Genomic DNA, 17,579 nt, shown 5'->3' with positions numbered 1-17,579 from the left:
AGGGAGCCGGGGGCGGGAGCGGGCGGGCGGCTCGTGCCCGCGGGAGGGAGCCGGGGGCGGGAGCGGGCGGGCGACTCGTGCCCGCGGGAGGGAGCCGGGGAGGGGAGCGGGCGGGCGGCTCGTGCCCGCGGGAGGGAGCCGGGGAGGGGAGCGGGCGGGCGGCTCGTGCCCGCGGGAGGGAGCCGGGGGCGGGGGCGGGCGGCTCGTGCCCGCGGGAGGGAGCCGGGGAGGGGGCGGGAGGCTCGTGCCCGCGGGAGGGAGCCGGGGAGGGGGCGGGAGGCTCGTGCCCGCGGGAGGGAGCCGGGGAGGGGGCGGGAGGCTCGTGCCCGCGGGAGGGAGCCGGGGAGGGGGCGGGAGGCTCGTGCCCGCGGGAGGGAGCCGGGGAGGGGGCGGGAGGCTCGTGTCCGCGGGAGGGAGCCGGGGAGGGGGCGGGCGGCTCGTGCCCGCGGGAGGGAGCCGGGGAGGGGGCGGGCGGCTCGTGCCCGCGGGAGGGAGCCGGGGAGGGGGCGGGCGGCTCGTGCCCGCGGGAGGGAGCCGGGGAGGGGGCGGGCGGCTCGTGCCCGCGGGAGGGAGCCGGGGAGGGGGCGGGAGGCTCGTGCCCGCGGGAGGGAGCCGGGGAGGGGGCGGGAGGCTCGTGCCCGCGGGAGGGAGCCGGGGAGGGGGCGGGAGGCTCGTGCCCGCGGGAGGGAGCCGGGGGGCGGGAGCGGGCAGCTCGTGCCCGCGGGAGGGAGCCGGGGGGCGGGAGCGGGCGGGCGGCTCGTGCCCGCGGGAGGGAGCCGGGGAGGGGAGCGGGCGGGCGGCTCGTGCCCGCGGGAGGGAGCCGGGGGCGGGAGCGGGCGGGCGGCTCGTGCCCGCGGGAGGGAGCTGGGGGCGGGAGCGGGCGGGAGGCTCGTGCCCGCGGGAGGGAGCCGAGCAGGGGGCGGGAGCGGGCGGGCGGCTCGTGCCCGCGGGAGGGAGCTGGGGGCGGGAGCGGGCGGGAGGCTCGTGCCCGCGGGAGGGAGCCGAGCAGGGGGCGGGAGCGGGCGGGCGGCTCGTGCCCGCGGGAGGGAGCTGGGGGCGGGAGCGGGCGGGCGGCTCGTGCCCGCGGGAGGGAGCCGGGGAGGGGGCGGGCGGCTCGTGCCCGCGGGAGGGAGCCGAGCAGGGGGCGGGAGCGGGCGGGAGGCTCGTGCCCGCGGGAGGGAGCCGGGGCGGGGGCGCGCCGCTCCTGGACAGAGGCTGGAGCCCGGGCTCGGGCCCTGCCTGGCTGGTTCTGGGCCGAGGCCTCATGCTCCGAGCGGGAGCCAAACGCGCTCCCCCGCCCGGGTGGGTCACTGCAGCCGGGCGCCCCCGGGCTCTCCACTGCCCACGGCCCGGCACGGGCAAAGCGGGCCCCAGCTGGGGCCGGGGGCGGAGCCTACAGGGAGATGGGCGGGGCCAGGGTGATGCTTCGCGTTTGTCCCTTCCCGGCACCCGCCCAAGCCGGCGGGAGGGGCGGGGTCTTGTTGCCAGGCAACAGGAGCGTCCACGAAGCGGCCGAGCGCAGCTGCGGAGGGGTAAGAGCCCGCCCGGGGGCCGCGGCCGTTAGTGACCCGGGCCGGGCCCCCCCCAGCCTCCTCCCCCCCCCCCCGGGCCGGGCGTGGGGTGCAGCTCGGGACCCCCCCGGCCTCCTCCCCCCCCCCGGGCCGGGCGTGGGGTGCAGCTCGGGACCCCCCCCGGGACTCCTCCCCCCCACACACTGGGCCGGGCGTGGGGTGCAGCTAGGGACCCCCCCGGGACTCCTCCCCCCCACACACCGGGCCGGGCGTGGGGTGCAGCTCGGGACCCCCCCGGCCTCCTCCCCCCCCCACCGGGCCGGGCGTGGGGTGCAGCTCGGGACCCCCCCGGGACTCCTCCCCCCCACACACCGGGCCGGGCGTGGGGTGCAGCTCGGGACCCCCCCGGCCTCCTTCCCCCCCCCCGGGCCGGGCGTGGGGTGCAGCTCGGGACCCCCCCGGCCTCCTCCCCCCCCCCCCCCCGGGCCGGGCGTGGGGTGCAGCTCGGGACCCCCCCGGCCTCCTCCCCCCCCCCACCGGGCCGGGCGTGGGGTGCAGCTCGGGACTCCCCTGGGACTTTCCGCCCCACCACACACTGGGCCGGGCGTGGGGTGCAGCTGGGGACTCCCCCGGGACTCCCCCCACACACACACCGGGCCGGGCGTGGTGTGCAGCTCGGGAGCCCCCCCGGGACTTCCCCCCACACACACACTGGGCCAGGCGTGGGGTGCAGCTAGGGACCCCCCCGGGACTCCCCCACACACACACTGGGCCGGGCGTGGGATGCAGCTGGGGACCCCCCCGGGACTTTCCACCCCCCCACACACACACCGGGCTGGGCGTGGGGTGCAGCTGGGGACCCCAGGACTCCCCACACACACACTTCGCGCTGGGTGCAGCCAGCACCTTCCTGGCAGGAACTTTCTCCTCTTCTCCCTGGGGCTCCCTGCCCTTTGCCAGCCACAGCATCACTGCTAAAAGGGCCCCACTGCGGCTGCCTGAAGCTGGCTGGAAATCTGGGAGCCATAGGCCCCATGCCCGCAGGCAGCTACCCCAGAGGCACTCGGCTACGAAGAGCAGCTCCATGACCTGCTCAGAACCAGCTCCCGCTGCTAGCCCAGTTGGGAAACCTGATCCAGCTGCCTGAACTGAAACCCCGTTTCCCGAAAGGAAGAGAGTGGGAGGTGCTGGCACGGACCCACTTCTGCCTTCCAGCTAGTCTGGGTGCACTTTCTGAAGGGTGGCCACGCTCATAGACTCCTCCTGCGGCCATAGGGTTAGGAGGGATTGCAAGGGTCATCTACTCTAGCCCCTTGCCAAGATGCAGGATTTGTTGTGCAGGCACAAGTTGCACCCACAGAATTTGCACCGTTAAATGCAACGCTGAGTACTTATACATCCAGCTGCCTGACTGTGCTAATTCGGTAATTAGAGGTTAAAAATCAGCTTTGCTCCTACAATCCCACTGCAAATACAAATTGTGCCTGTGAAAAGGGACAGCAGAATCTAGCATGTCTGAAAATATGTATATGCAATGAGATTGAACTGATACCTTAACTCCTTCATTCCCTGACTTGCCTGGTAATTAAAGTCATGAGCATAATGGTGAGTTCTACAAATTTAAACCCCCAAAATTGTTATTTTTAAGAGGGTAAAAAAATAAACTGCCTGTGTTTAATAACGTTAGAAATAAAGAGCCTGTGTGGGCATTCATATTCACACTTTATTGAGGGGCATACGCTGGGGGAGGTGTGATTTCCATAACCTTAACTACACCATTTGCTAGCTCTCTGAACACTACATTGTATTTGAGCAAATAGCAATGAATTATGAATGCTGGACCCAGGCGAGAAGTAACTAGCCCATGCTCTTTAAATGGAACTGCAGGTGCCATAGAAGGCCTGTTCCGACACCATGTCTATACCATTCTCAAACACCCATCACCGCATTCCACCGGGATTTGCAAATCTGCTAGAAGGACTAGCCAGAGAAGTTTTGAGGGAGCAGCCTGAAGATATACCAGCCTTTGCAGCCAACTATTTTGAAGAGCTGCTGGATAAAAGAGAAAGTGAGTGTAAAGTAAATGAGGAATTTTGCTTATAAAAGAAAGTTCTAGCACAGGGCTGAGTCCAGAGAATTGAATTCTATTCTCACTGTGTGACTTGGGGTACTTAAGTTCAACATCTCTGTTTTCCCAGTTCCTAAAATGGAGATTTAAAAATTCCTTCCTAATGGGTGTTACAGTGCTAAAATGACAAGGTTCTCTGAGTTGGTAATGTCATTGAGAACTGCTGTATTTGTATCTCCTCTTCTGTGTGTACATATTGCTCTTAGCTGGAAGGAATGTCAGATCTCCCTATGGATGACATGGCTCCCTTAATGGCTGTTAATATTAATTACTACACAAATGTGAATGACTGTTTCATAGGTTTCCCTACTCTTTGTGCATCATAGATCTCTGAACCCATTTTCTTTATTGCATTTTCCCATTTAAAGCTTGTTGTATTTCTCTCCCTCCTTCATAATTCCTTTTTCTTCCTGCTACACAGCCTTTCTTAACTCATTAGCTTATAGCTGACGTTCTCTGTAACCCTTTAGAAAATGGTAGGCTTGAGGAAGCAATCTAGTTTTCTGAATATGTTGGGTTATGGGATGATGAACATTCAGGCTCAAAACTACTCAGTCTCACTATGGTTTCCACCTAATAGTTTTTTAATGTAGAATAAATTACAATACAGGGGTAAGAGGCTTTTGTGTGGTTATTGCACAAGAAAAGCTTGACAGCAGGGAATGCACATCCCTCAGTGTAAGGTAATCAACTTCCTCCTCCCATTTGGGAGGTCAGATCCACACCTCAGGGCTGTAAGGAGATCCCCATGAACTTGGGATGAGGGTCCCCCACTGGCCCTGAGATTAATTGGCTTGCTGCTGCAGGTATAGCTGTTCCTGGGCATGTTGGTCCCACTTGGACGTGCAGTGATGCCATTTTCTTGGGTCACCTTGCATTTCCTCGTGAGAGGAAGCATGGCCATGACAGGCACTAGTGAATTGTTCAAGCTGCTGCATGCCATGCACACACCTATCTGATCACAGCCTTGCCAGCCTGTTGTGGCTTTAATTGTGGCTCTGTCCCTAGATGTTAGATGCTACAGTGGCTTTTTGCTCCCCTGCTGTCATGGGACTGTTCCTAGAACCATGGTTGCTTGATATTCCTTAACCGGCATGGCCTTTACCCTCTCCTAGTGGCAGTGTAGAAAATAGCATTTCTTTTTCTCACAGCCAAGGCTGTCTCTATTTTCAATCTGTCATCTTCATTCTTCTGTCATCCTGCTGCCACCCCGCTGAGTGAGTGCAACTTGACTGGGGAACTTCCTGTCTTAATTAATAGCTTGACATTGATATGATAAATGTTGGTATTTATTTTCAGAAACCAAGTTTGACCCAGCAGAATGGGGGGCTAAACTAGATGACAGATTCTACAACAACAAAGCTTTTGAGGTAGGCTGGGATTGCTGCTCTAAGGGGTCTCGTCTTCCTGCAGTGCACAGGACTAAAAAGCAAAATCTCACCAAATGCTTTTGAACCTCAGTTAGAATGTTGCCGTTGTGATTATTCTGCACATCTGAGGAGCGTGGTAGGATAAGGTACTTATATGCTATGGACAAGATGTGGCTTCCATGGAACGGGCTTGGTGAGAAACAAAGCCAAGGTTCTTAACCTGTCCCGCCACTTCTAAGTTTGTCCTCTGAATAAACAGGAGCACAAAGTAAGAAAGATGCCCCCCATGCTGATGAGCCGTATCCAGCAACATGACTTCTGTCTTCTCAGGGCTCTGAACAAGGCAGTTTTGATGCAACGTATATCACCCAAGCTCCCCTCCAGGGCAGAGACTGAGCTAAGCAGTGACCATGATACAAGCAATATTCTGCTATGTTGTACATAGTGGTGATGCCCTATACTGTGTCTAGAAATGATCTGGACATGGGATCTAATGTATATGTTGAACAGGGGAGATAGGGTTCAAGGTTTTAGCTTCACTTGCACTCACTGCTAACTTAAAAATTAAGTCACTAAACTCCTCAGAGCAGGGGTCTTCTCTTATGTGTGCTGGTGGATCTTTTACCCACTCTTGGGTGCTGTTAAAACAGTTAACAATAATGGTAACCAGATGCCTTTTGAAATCCAGTCTTCAGCTCTGCGCATCCCCATTCATGGAAGTTGAGCTGGTGCTTAAACTGAGAAATGGGACCAGGGGAATTACAGACTCTCACAGATGGGGAGAAACTGAATTTCCATTTGGGATCCATGTTCTGGAGCAGTCTGCAAGGAGACTTAGCCCTGGTCTACACTGCGGGGGGGGGGGGGGAAATCGATCTAAGTTATGCAACTTCAGCTACGTGAATAACGTAGCTGAAGTTGACGTACTTAGATCGACTTACCATGGTGTCTCCACCATGGTGAGTCGGCTGCTGCCGCTCCCCTGTCGACTCTGGGCAGCGATCGATCCAGCGGGGACTGATTTATCGCGTCGAGTCTAGACATGATAAATCGTCCCCGAGCGCGCGCCCATCGACTGCTGTACTCCGGCGCCGCAAGAGGCGCAGGCAGAGTGGACGGGGGAGCGGCAGCAGCCGACTCACTGCGTTGGAGACACCACGGTAAGTCGATCTAAGAACATTGACTTCAGCTACGTTATTCACATAGCTGAAGTTGCATCACTTCGATCGCTTTGCCCTCCCCACAGGGCGTAGCCCAGGGCTCGGACTGGAGCTCTTTCCTATTGTGAAGTAAAGGTTGGTTGAACCTTTATTTTTTTTCTGTTCTTCTTACAGGAGGCTGCATCTTTGCAAGAAGAGGGGAAGGAGTCGATGAAAGATTCAGCCATGGAGCCCGTAAGTAATCTCCCAAGGCCTGCCTGGATTTTGACTCTGCTGGAGCTGCACCTTGTGTCCATGTCCAGATGGCTAAGCAGGAGCTGGAAGTGCTCCGTCAGTTCCAGGGCATCTCTCTCCAAATAATCTGAAGAGAGAAAATCAAGGCCTTTTGTCCCAGCTCGCTTAGGATCCTCCCCTTTCTATTGTTCAATGTGATTTCCCAAAGAGTGTGGAGTCAGATTCAGCCCTGGGGTGACTTTTCAGTAGAGTTTCACCCCGGATGCGTTTGTTCCATTAGCATTTATAAAGCAGTTCATTCCTATCTGCAGAGAATTTGCCTTTGTTGTGAGGCTCTGTGTCCCTCCTTCCCCATTTTGGATTTTAGTTTCTAGATCACTGAGCTAATGAAATCATTTCCCCCAGCTAATTAGCTAATATGATGCTCTGACTGCAACTTGGTGTCGTACTTGACTTCCTCCTCTCCATCATTCCCAGCTGGGGCACCTTGTTTGAGGTAGGGGAGCCTGATTTGTATCTTCCACTGGAAATGGGTCTCTCTTTCTCTCTCTCTCTCGCTGTCTAGTAACTCAGTCTCTTTCATGCTTGATTGTATGGCGCAGGCTTCCAGTGCTCATCATTTTTAAAAATCAACATTTGCCAACAGTTATCACTCCCTGGGAATGAAAGGCCACCATTTCCCCCCCTACTTAACAGGAAATAACTATCGTATCACACACCACCAAGTAGTAACTCTTGGCAAATGCTGATAGTTTAATGGCACTGTTAGTCTCCCACAGAAGGGAGCTTCGTGTTCTGGAAACTCTGAGATGAGCAGTTGGTATTTAAATAAGGACCAAATCACGATGTTCTTACCCAGACAAGACTCCCAATGAGTCACAGAAAGTTCTGCCTAAGTAAGGGCTTCAAGATTTGGCCCTAAAAACAACCCCACCAATGATTAGATTTGTTGTTAAAAAAAAAAAACATAAAGATGACAAAACACATTTAGTTTCCCTCTCAACCTTTGGTTCACACACAGCTTCCAAAATGCCTTTGGGAAGCAGCAGTTTTCAGTGGCTGCACATTATGCAGATTTACTGTAATTTAGGCATTCGTTTTTACTACAAGAAAATGATCAGCCTGTCAGCTGTTTACGAAGTCATTTCCTCTGTGGTTCTATTTTTTTAATGAAGGAGCTTGACAAACTTGGCCTCTATGAAACAACCACCCAAGAAATAGAAGATAAAGCTGCCACAAAAATCCAGGCTGTCTACAAGGGATACAGGGTAAGAGAGACAGTGAGGAGACTGAAAGAACTAGGTCAGGATGCAACAAACCCCATGGAAGAAATCTAATGTCATTAGACCTGCCAGTGTCATGATTTCCAGCCTAGATGCAGGTGAATGAATGGCTTGTTTGTCAGTAGGTTTATTTTTGTTTAATAAACATCACATTTTCAAAATGCACCTGAGCACTGTGTGATTAATTTTTTTGAGTCTGTTTGCAGAGCTGCTCGCTCAGTCTGTCATCGGCACAGACTCGTTTGGATGGGTAAACATTGAACTTCTCTAGCAAGTTGGCTGTGATCTGGTAAGCCACAGAGAACTGACTTTCTGCAAATGTTAGTTCTAAAAGCAAAAAGTCCATTGCCTGAAGCATGTCATTTATTGGCTGCGTGTCAGGGTCACTGTTTCCAAACTGTCCCCAAAGGACGACAGAATGGGAAGGGGGCTAGGGGAGCAAACACCAAAGATGTGTTCTGCATCCCGTCACTTCTGCTCTGCTCCACCTTCTCCAGGTGTGCTCTTGCCCTCCGTCCTCAGGTCTAGAGCACAGGGACTAGACCTGGGGTCTTCCGCCTCCAAAGACTGGGCTGGACAATGGATTCGGTCTCCCTCTGGCCTGATGACTCAGTATTTGTCCACAGCAGAACAGTCATTGGGCAAGAGAGACTGAGTGGGAATGACTGTCCTCCAGTGATTTGGGCTTCCATCTAGGAGGTGGGAGATCCCAAGTCCAGTCCCCCTGCTGTACTCACTCTTTCATTATTTATCCAGAGTGCAACAGCTTCAGCAGGAGAGAGTGGGGGAGCCCCGCATCCGAATAGCTCAGTGGTTAGAGCAGTGGTCTCCAAAGTGGGGTGCTCAAGACCATCCCTGGAGGTGTGCGGCAGGAGGAGCACCGCTGAAGGAGTGCTGCTGGAATGGTGGCAGCAGTGCTTCTGGACCTTTGATTCTTCGGCGGCACGCCGGTGGCAGCTCGGCTCTCCCTGCTCCATCTTCAGCAGCACCCTGAGGTCTTTTTTTTGTTTGCTTCCCTACAACTGGCCCTTGGGGTGCGCGATCCAAAAAGTTTGGAGACCACTGGGTTAGAGCACTCTCCTGAGAGGCAGGATTTGAACAGAGGTCTCCCTTCTCTCCCTCTGGCAGAACCTCAGTCTCCCACATCCCAGGTGAGTGCCTGAACCAGTGGGTTCAGAGTGACAAGGGGGGCTGCTGCTCCTCCCTCGGCCAGATTTTGAATGGGACTGATCCAGTAGGTGGCCTCTGAATACGCCTACTGGATTGGACCCCACACGTGACTTAGGTGGCTGGATGCCTATCTTCTTGTTCTTTGTGAATCGCTCTGGGGCTTAGGCATGAGGTAGGTGTCCATGAAACCTAGAGAGAGGCAGCAGTGCCCATGTTCATGGGCAGAAACACAGGCTCCCAAGGAGCTTTGACTCTGCAAAGTTAGGTGCTAAGTGAGTTTAGGCATCTACAGGGGTTCAGGGGAGTGTTGTGGATTGCAGTGAAGCTAAAACTGGATTTAGGAGCCTAAATGTGAGGTTTAGGCACCTAAGTACCTTCATGGATCCCACACCATGCGCCACATTGGTAAACTAGGGATAATTTTGCCGCCTTCGTAGTGGGGGGCTCTAGGCAATTAAACTCTATTTGTAAAGTAGCTCGATATTCCTGGTTGAAAAGATGCTTTAAAAGTACAACATATTGTTAGTTTTATGCCTGGGAAAACAATGAAGAAAATCAAGAACAAACTACTGTATTCAATATTTGTGAGGACTGGGAAGATTCAGGACTGGTAATGCCATACACAGGCTTGATTCTGCACTTCTTAGCCCTTGTGTTGTCACTTAATCTGTGTACAAAGCGGGTATGAAATGTTACCCAGTGGAATGTTGGCATTTTGCACCCAGTTTGCACGGCACCTGCCCAGCATGTGAGAAGCAGGGGTCAGGTCAACGTCCTTTCTGTTCTAGCTCACTAGTCTGAATCCAGGCCAGGTGAGCACAGCTGATAATGTATAGCTCTTTGGGTCCCTTTGTGAATTGATTGGGTCAATCTCAGTCCAGGTATTAGAGGTTTAACTGGCATGCTAGGCTGATGGCTAAATTCTGTTTATTCTAGTATTCTTCTTAAGCACTAAACTTAGGTTTATTTATTTTTTTAAGGCAACTCTTCTGTTGGGATAGAACCTGACAGAATTCAGCACTTTGTCTTGAATCAATAGTTTAGAAATATTGTAACACAAAACGGAAAGTAGTGATTGAAGAACAAAAGCTCCCTGCCAGCCTCCCCCCTTCCTGGGGTGGAGGATTATCTCATCAGTTGGGATCAAGACACTTTTTAATGAAAACTTAATAAATTGGCCCCAATAATTGGGTGTTATTTCCCAAGGTCCCTGCAGTTATTATAATGGCTCACCTGAGACTTCTTACTCATTGCTCAACTTTTTAGGATAAGAATGCTCGTGCGATTGTCTTGAAAGTCCCTGCCGGAGCGTCTGAAGGAGGAAGAAAAGATATGTAAATGTGCACATCTCTAGATTATATTTAATGATCTATTTTTAGTTTTCTTGTATCCCTTGAGGTTGTCACAATTTAGTACAGATCCCTGCTTGAACGAGGGATGTGACATCTGCTATCATTACAAACCCCATCTATATGCTGGGGGGGCGGGGCGAGGGGCAAGGCACTGTGGTGCTGCAGTTAACATATTTTACAATCTCAAAGTAACTTCTACCCATCTTGTTTGGATGTGCTGGGTAACACATGGCTGCTTTGTTTCAGTGAAATGCCAAAGGGGCATCCATTCATGTGAGTGAACTTAGCACTTGATTGATAAAATTAAATGTTTCAATGTACTAAACTAAGTTCAATCTTAATTATTGTACCACTCAACATGAATGCTGGAAGAAACATACCCCAACCACTGAAAATTAAGCCATAGCATTGAGTCTTTAGGTCTAAGGCTTCAGTACGGGAGATGGTGAACAAAGCTGCATTGAATTCAATGGGGTCACTCCTGGTTTTCACTAGTGTATGTGCAAGTAGAATGAGCAGGCCTGATTCCTCTTGCCTTGCTCCTTGGGTAGTCATTCAGTGGTGTAAAATGCTACCAACCCAGGATTCCTCACTCATGCAAGGCTGTGGAGAATCTCTCTCTGGTACATAGACACTCTCCATTCCCGTAGTATTTGAGCACCTCACAAACTCTAATGTATTTATCCTCCCACAGCCCTTTGAGGCAGGGGAAGTGCTATTATTCCCATTGTACAGATGGAGAACTAAGGCACAGAGGGACCATGGCCTGGATCCTCAAAGCTACATGGGCTCCTATTGGAATCAGTAGGAATTAGGTGCCCAAGTACCTTTGAGGATCTGGGTCTAACTCAAAGTTCCACAGGAAGGGCTAGATCTACAAAGGGATTTAGGTGCCTAAGTCCATGCTCAGCTGCCCCCTAACCTGAAGAGTTTCTGTCAGTGAGCATATGCACAGGTGCCTAAGTCCTGATGCCTGGAGCCTATCTCACAGCTAAGCCCCTGTGGGGTGCTCAAACAAAGCATGGCCCTGCCCACCTTGCCTGATCTGGTAGGCGTTGTCAGAGGTCACCTAACCGATTGAGCCCTACACAAAACACCGCTGGAGGAGGCCTCAGCAGCAGCCCCCTTATTTTATTACCTCTTGCCCAGTGGTCAAAGCACTCACCTGGTACGTGGGAGATGCCTGTTTCAGATCCCCCGCCTTAGGAGAATGCCCTAGCCACTGGGCTATGGGATATTCTGAGGTGAGGGTCTCTCCTAGTCTCTCCTGCTGAAGCTGTTACTAGAATAGGGTCTTGACGTTGGGTCTCCCCAGGTGAGTGTCCTGACCAGTCAGTTACAGAGTCAGGCGCATGCTGTCTCTGCCCCAGGGACATAATTATTCATACAAAATGGAACTCATGGGTGGCAGGTATAATAGGCCAGGGCACACTCTACCTCCCCTGGCTCTGCTGCTGCTGCCGGACCCCTGGTTGCAGGGTTTTGGGGGGAAGTTTTTGCTTTATTATGCCCCTGCAGGTTTTGGGGTGGCTGAAGAGACTGTATATGCTACTCCACTTCCTGGGTTCATCAGTAATCTTGAACTCCAGAGAGATTACTGATGAACCCAGGAAGCTGAGTTGCAAATACAGCTGCCTCAGCTGCCCCAAAACCTGCATGGGGCATAGCAAAAGCATCTTTGGATGAGAGTGAGAGACTTTTCCCCGCAGTGGCTTGGGGTCTGGGGCAAGGCTGCGGTTGGCCTGGGGCTCCTTCAGGCTAGTTGGGGGGTGGCTCGGGGCACCTCTGGGCAGGTGGGGTGGGGAAGTTTGGGGCTTCGGCTGGCCCGGGGCTCCTCCTGCCGTGGGCGGGTGTGTTCAGGGCTCCTCCAGGTGGGGATGGGGAGAGGACTCGTAGCTGTGGCTGCGCGGGAGTGGCAGAGGCTAGCCTCCCCTAAGGGTGGCTTCACCCACCACCCATGATGGAACTCTTTCAACAAGAGAGATTGAGGGAGCCCCCCGTCAGAACATCCCATTACACAGGGACCAGGGCACTCTCCTGAGATGTGGGTTCAAATCTCTTTTCCAACGCCATCAGCAGGGATTGAACCTGGGTCGCCCACCCGGACGAGGGGAGTGTTCTAACCTCAGTGCTAAAGGCCTTTTCGGGGAGAACTGCACAGCCTGCTCTTCCGTCGCTACGTCTGATTTTTTCAAGAAGGGGCACAAGCCCCTAACTCCAGGAGAAGGTTCGCGGCTGCAAACCCAGCGCAGAGATAGACCTCCCTCCTCCCGCTGGCATTTTCTACTCGCTGGTTTAGGCAGCGATACGCTCAGCTTGCTGTCTCTTGTGGATCCCATTCTTCGATGCCTCACTCCCGGTACGTTGCAGAGGGAGCGTGGGTGCCTATCTTGGGGCTGTGACTTCTACTAGAAGGCAGGTTGCCTAAAGTTAGGCTTTGTAATGCTGAGTCTAAGTCTCTGAAGCTCTAAGCTAAAGCCTGTGGCCGTTCTCCCAAGTACCAGGTTAGTGCTCTAACCACTGGCCCGTCCTTCCTCCGACAGCCCATAAAAGGCACAGCATGCGCACACAGTCTAATTTATTGTAGATATAAGCAAAGAATCACTGAGACGTCTCTTTTCTCCACTGCAAATCCTTTCCTGTCACTGAGGTGAGTGGATGTAACAGTATCAGAGATGGGCCCAACAGGCCCCAAGCCTCCATCCTGCATCCCCTCCCAACCCCCACCCTCCCACAAGCAGATCGACAGACTTAATCAGCCTGAGTTTTCCTTCAGTGGGTTACACTACCGCAGAACTGGTAGGATCTGGTAGAGAATCAGATCTCCTACTATTTAAAGGTGCCAAACACAGAAAACTAAACGGGAGCTACACCCACGGCCAGGGCTTGTCAGCCCCCAGCTGTCATTGCTGATGGCAGGGGGAAAACGATAAAAGCAGGGAGGAAGAACTGAGTTGGCGTAACCCTCCCTTTCTTCCAGCACAGGCAATGCTCCCGCTAGCAACTCTGACTCTGGCCTGCTAAGTTTGCCTGCTGTCATGTTATTTGCTGGGCGGTGAGAAAGCTGTTTCTGAAGGGCTCTCCCACAGCTTCTTCCAATGCTGCTGCCTTAAAATCATAGAATATCAGGGTTGGAAGGGACCTCAGGAGGTCATCTAGTCCAACCCCCTGCTCAAAGCAGGACCAATCCCCAACTAAATCATCCCAGCCAGGGTTTTGTCAAGCCTGACCTTAAAAATATCTCAGGAAGGAGATTCCACCACCTCCCTAGGTAACGCATTCCAGTGTTTCACCACCCTCCTAGTGAAAAAGGTTTTCCTAATATCCAACCTAAACCTCCCCCACTGCAACTTGAAACCATTACTCCTTGTTCTGTCATCAGCTACCACTGAGAACAGTCTAGATCCATCCTCTTTGGAACCCCCTTTCCAGGTAGTTGAAAGCAGCTATCAAATCCCCCCTCATTCTTCTCTTCTGCAGACTAAACAATCCCAGTTCCCTCAGCCTCTCCTCGTAAGTCATGTGTTCCAGACCCCTAATCATTTTTGTTGCCCTTCGCTGGACTCTTTCCAATTTTTCCACATCCTTCTTGTAGTGTGGGGCCCAAAACTGGACACAGTACTCCAGATGAGGCCTCACCAATGTCGAATAGAGGGGGACGATCACGTCCCTCGATCTGCTGGCAATGCCCCTTCTTATACATCCCAAAATGCCATTGGCCTTCTTGGCAACAAGGGCACACTGTTGACTCGTATCCAGCTTCTCGTCCACTGTAACCCCTAGCTCCTTTTCTGCAGAACTGCTGCCGAGCCATTCGGTCCCTGGTCTGTAGCAGTGCATGGGATTCTTCCTTCCTAAGTGCAGGACTCTGCACTTGTCCTTGTTGAACCTCATCAGATTTCTTTTGGCCCAATCCTCTAATTTGTCTAGGTCCCTCTGTATCCTATCCCTACCCTCCAGCGTATCTACCATTCCTCCCAGTTTAGTGTCACCTTCAGTTAGCAGCATTCTCCAGTCTGTGCACGAGTGAATTGCTGAGCAGTTTGGCATTAGCACCACCTCAACCACTTGAACTCGGCCCTTACAACCGCCCCAGCACCGGCATGATTTACTGCAATTTAGGATTTCCTCCCTCTCCAGTATCTCCTTGAGCCTCCCCCCCAATCTACATTATTCTAAGCTTTTCCTCCCTTAAATTCCTGCTTTGTGTTTAAGTTCTCCTAAAACAGATTTAGTCTGGGAACAGAAGGGAGGACTAGTGGTGGAATTCGCTGCTGCTAGCTTTGTCTCTGCCCTAGAAAGGAGCCTGAATCCTGTTGCTGGCTGGATGCATGGGAACTTCCTCCCCCAGTGCAGGCCAGGATGAGGTCACTGTTCTTTTATTTATACATTTGTTTGCTGTTGCTTCTGGGCTCTTTAAATACATCAAAACAGCATGATTAGTCCGTCAGTTAGAGACTTGCCATTTTAAATGACTAAGGTGTGAGTTCTGCCCTGCTAGCTGTCTGAAAGCTGTGTTAAACAGCTTTCCCTGTGCTCACCCAGCATGGGCTCTGGTAGATTACTGGACAGCAAATGTTGCAAGGCAGAGGTTCTCAGTTGAGCATGCTTTGCAGCTGGTTCTGCACCATAACCTTCAAGAGTGGGCAGCAAAGCCAGCCCAGCAGAGCTTCATTCCCAGAAAAGACCCAGAGGAAAAGACAGTCTCTCAGCCCATTGGGTGCTAGACTGCTCATTCCCCAGCTGGGCCCTGGAGCACTTTCTGCAATGCACCAGCCTGATCACAGGTTGCTGACTCCACCTTGACTCTGGTTCATGAATGCACAGAAGAGCCTGGATGCCTGCAAAAACAACTGGTGGGGTGGGAGGAGGACAGTGTCTCGCTAATAGCCACTCCTGCATCAGAGGAGAGGAAACAGAAGACTGCTGGCCAAAGGCAGACATGCACCCCTAGTAGCAAGTGCAGGCAGAGGTCCCATAATCGCTACGCCTTCCTCCTGATGCTCCCCTCCAACTAGCACCATTTCCATTTTGGCCAGGCAGAGCATCGGCAAGTCTCCTCATCTCTGTCAGCCACCGGAAAAGCGCAGGCTCTAGGGTTTGGGGTCCACACTAAGGTGATGGTGAGCTAAGTTTCATCCACATTAACTGGTGACACTGCAGCCCCAAATGTCCCCCCATTGCTGTTAGCAGTGGTACTTTGATGTCCACGGGGATGGCAGAGAGCAGTGACGGTGCATGCATGGGTTAGTTATGCTGCGTGTTGAGTTCAGACTGAGAGGGAGATTACCTGGCTCTATTACTGCCTCTACCTGCATTAGACCCATTCCCTTTAGTCACGGCTAGTTTGTTGGTCCTTTCCTGCTTCCTGGAAGGGACAGAGAAGGTTGGGAGGGCAGGGGAAGATAATGGGATTAATAGCCAGTTAAAACAAAGTAAGAAAGGGTACAGCCGTGGGTAGGAGAATGGCTATAAGGAGGAAGGGCAGTGTGGATACCAGTCTAATAGAATGTAGAATGACCGTGCCTCATTGGGTAAAGAACGTGAGGGAGGCCAAACAGCAGGAATGAAGCTGTTTGTACCCCAATGCGAGGAGCCCGGGTAACAAAATGGAGGAACTAGCGCTACTGCTGCGGGAAGTGAAACCGGGTATTCTAGGGAGACCAGAAACAGGGTGGAATAGTCGTCACGACTGGAGTGCGGGTATCGAAGGGGAGGTGCTGCTTAGGAAAGACCGAAATAAAGGCAAAGGTGGTGGAGTCGCATTGTAGATCAATGAGGAGGTAGAATGTAAAGAAGTAAGAAGCGATGGGATGGATAAGACAGAGTCCGTCTTAGCAAAAATCACATTGGGGAAGAAAACTATTAGAGCCTCCCCTGGGATAGTGCTTGGGGTTGCTATAGACCGCCGGGATCTAATTTGGATATGGATAGAGCCCTCGTTAATGTTTTTAATGAAGTAAATACTAATGGAAACTGCGTGATCATGGGAGACTAACTTCCCAGATATAGACTGGAGGACAAGTGCTAGTAATAACAATAGGGCTCAGATTTTCCTAGATAGCTGATGGGTTCCTTCATCAGGTAGTTGCTGAACCGACTAGAGGGGATGCCATTTTAGATTTGGTTTTGGTGAGTCGTGAGGACCTCATAGAAGAAATGGTTGTAGGGAACAATCTTGGTTCAAGTGATCATGAGCTAATTCAGTTCAAAACAGAAGAATTAACAAAAATAAATCTGCAACTAGGGTTTTTGATTTCAAAAGGGCTGACTTTCAAAAATTAAGGAAATTAGTTAGGGAAGTGGATTGGACTGAAGAACTTATGGATCTAAAGGCAGAGGAGGCCTGGGATTACTTTAAATCAAAGCTGCAGAAGCTATCGGAAGCGTGCATCCCAAGAAAGGGGAAAAAATTCATAGGCACAAGTTGTAGACCAAGCTGGATGAACAAGCATCTCAGAGAGGTGATTAAGAAAAAGCAGAAGGCATACAGGGAGTGGAAGATGGGAGGGATCAGTAAGGAAAGCTACCTTATTGAGGTCAGAACATGTAGGGATAAAGTGAGACAGGCTAAAAGTCAAGTAGAGTTGGACCTTGCAAAGGGAATTAAAACCAATAGTAAAAGGTTCTATAGCCATATAAATAAGAAGAAAACAAAGAAAGAAGAAGTGGGCCCGCTAAACACTGAGGATGGAGTGGAAGTCAAGGATAATCTAGGCATGGCCCAATATCTATACAAATCCTTTGCCTCAGACTTTAATAAGGCTGAAGAGGATCTTGGGGATAATGGTAGCATGACAAATGGGAATGAGGATATGGAGGTAGATATTACCATATCTGAGGTAGAAGCGAAACTCAAACAGCTTAATGGGACTAAATTGTGGGGCCCAGATAATCTTCATCCAAGAATATTAAAGGAATTGGCACCCAAAATTGCAAGCCCATTAGCAAGAATTTTTAATGAATCTGTAAACTCAGGAGTTGTACTGTATGATTGGAGAATTGCTAACATAGTTTCTATTTTTAAGAAAGGGAAAAAAAGTGATCCGGGTAACTACAGCCCTGTTAGTTTGACATCTGTAGTATGCAAGGTCTTGGAAAAAATTTTGAAGGAGAAAGTAGTTAAGGACATTGAAGTCAATGGTAAATGGGACAAAACACAACATGGTTTTACAAAAGGTAGATTGTGCCAAACCAACCTGATCTCCTTCTTTGAGAAAGTAACAGATTTTTTAGACAAAGGAAATGCAGTGGATCTAATTTACCTAGATTTCAGTAAGGCGTTTGATACCGTGCCACATGGGGAATTATTAGTTAAATTGGATAAGATGGGGATCAATAGGAAAATTGAAAGGTAGATAAGGAATTGGT

General features: G+C 52.1%; 2 protein-coding genes across 5 annotated transcripts in view; one reads left to right on the top strand and one right to left on the bottom strand.

Annotated features, from left to right (window-relative positions):
- SIAE (sialic acid acetylesterase) overlaps nucleotides 1–64 on the bottom strand; it is a 16,886-nt gene extending 16,822 nt beyond the window's left edge. The window contains exon 1 of one of the 2 annotated variants that reach the window (XM_073321038.2): nucleotides 1–64. This exon is cut by the window's left edge and continues 126 nt beyond it. The gene's annotated coding sequence lies outside the window, so the exon portion shown is untranslated. The other variant, XM_073321039.2, reaches the window with a different exon arrangement.
- Nucleotides 65–1,190: 1,126 nt separating this feature from the next.
- LOC140901653 (sperm surface protein Sp17) overlaps nucleotides 1,191–17,579 on the top strand; it is a 63,129-nt gene continuing 46,740 nt past the window's right edge. Inside the window, exons 1-5 of one of the 3 annotated variants that reach the window (XM_073320876.1) lie at nucleotides 1,445–1,532; nucleotides 3,399–3,579; nucleotides 4,939–5,009; nucleotides 6,344–6,403; nucleotides 7,579–7,851. In XM_073320876.1, the coding sequence (XP_073176977.1) occupies nucleotides 3,426–3,579; nucleotides 4,939–5,009; nucleotides 6,344–6,403; nucleotides 7,579–7,740 (447 nt within the window). In that variant the 5' untranslated portion in view covers nucleotides 1,445–1,532; nucleotides 3,399–3,425 and the 3' untranslated portion in view covers nucleotides 7,741–7,851. Of the gene's footprint in view, nucleotides 1,303–1,444; nucleotides 1,533–3,398; nucleotides 3,580–4,938; nucleotides 5,010–6,343; nucleotides 6,404–7,578; nucleotides 7,852–17,579 lie in introns of those variants that run through there. The other 2 variants (XM_073320875.2, XM_073320874.2) reach the window with 2 other exon arrangements.

This window comes from Lepidochelys kempii, chromosome 22 (genome assembly GCF_965140285.1).
Source record: "Lepidochelys kempii isolate rLepKem1 chromosome 22, rLepKem1.hap1, whole genome shotgun sequence".
Lineage (NCBI taxonomy): Eukaryota > Metazoa > Chordata > Testudines > Cheloniidae > Lepidochelys > Lepidochelys kempii.
This window is presented reverse-complemented; position numbering and strand designations above follow the sequence as displayed.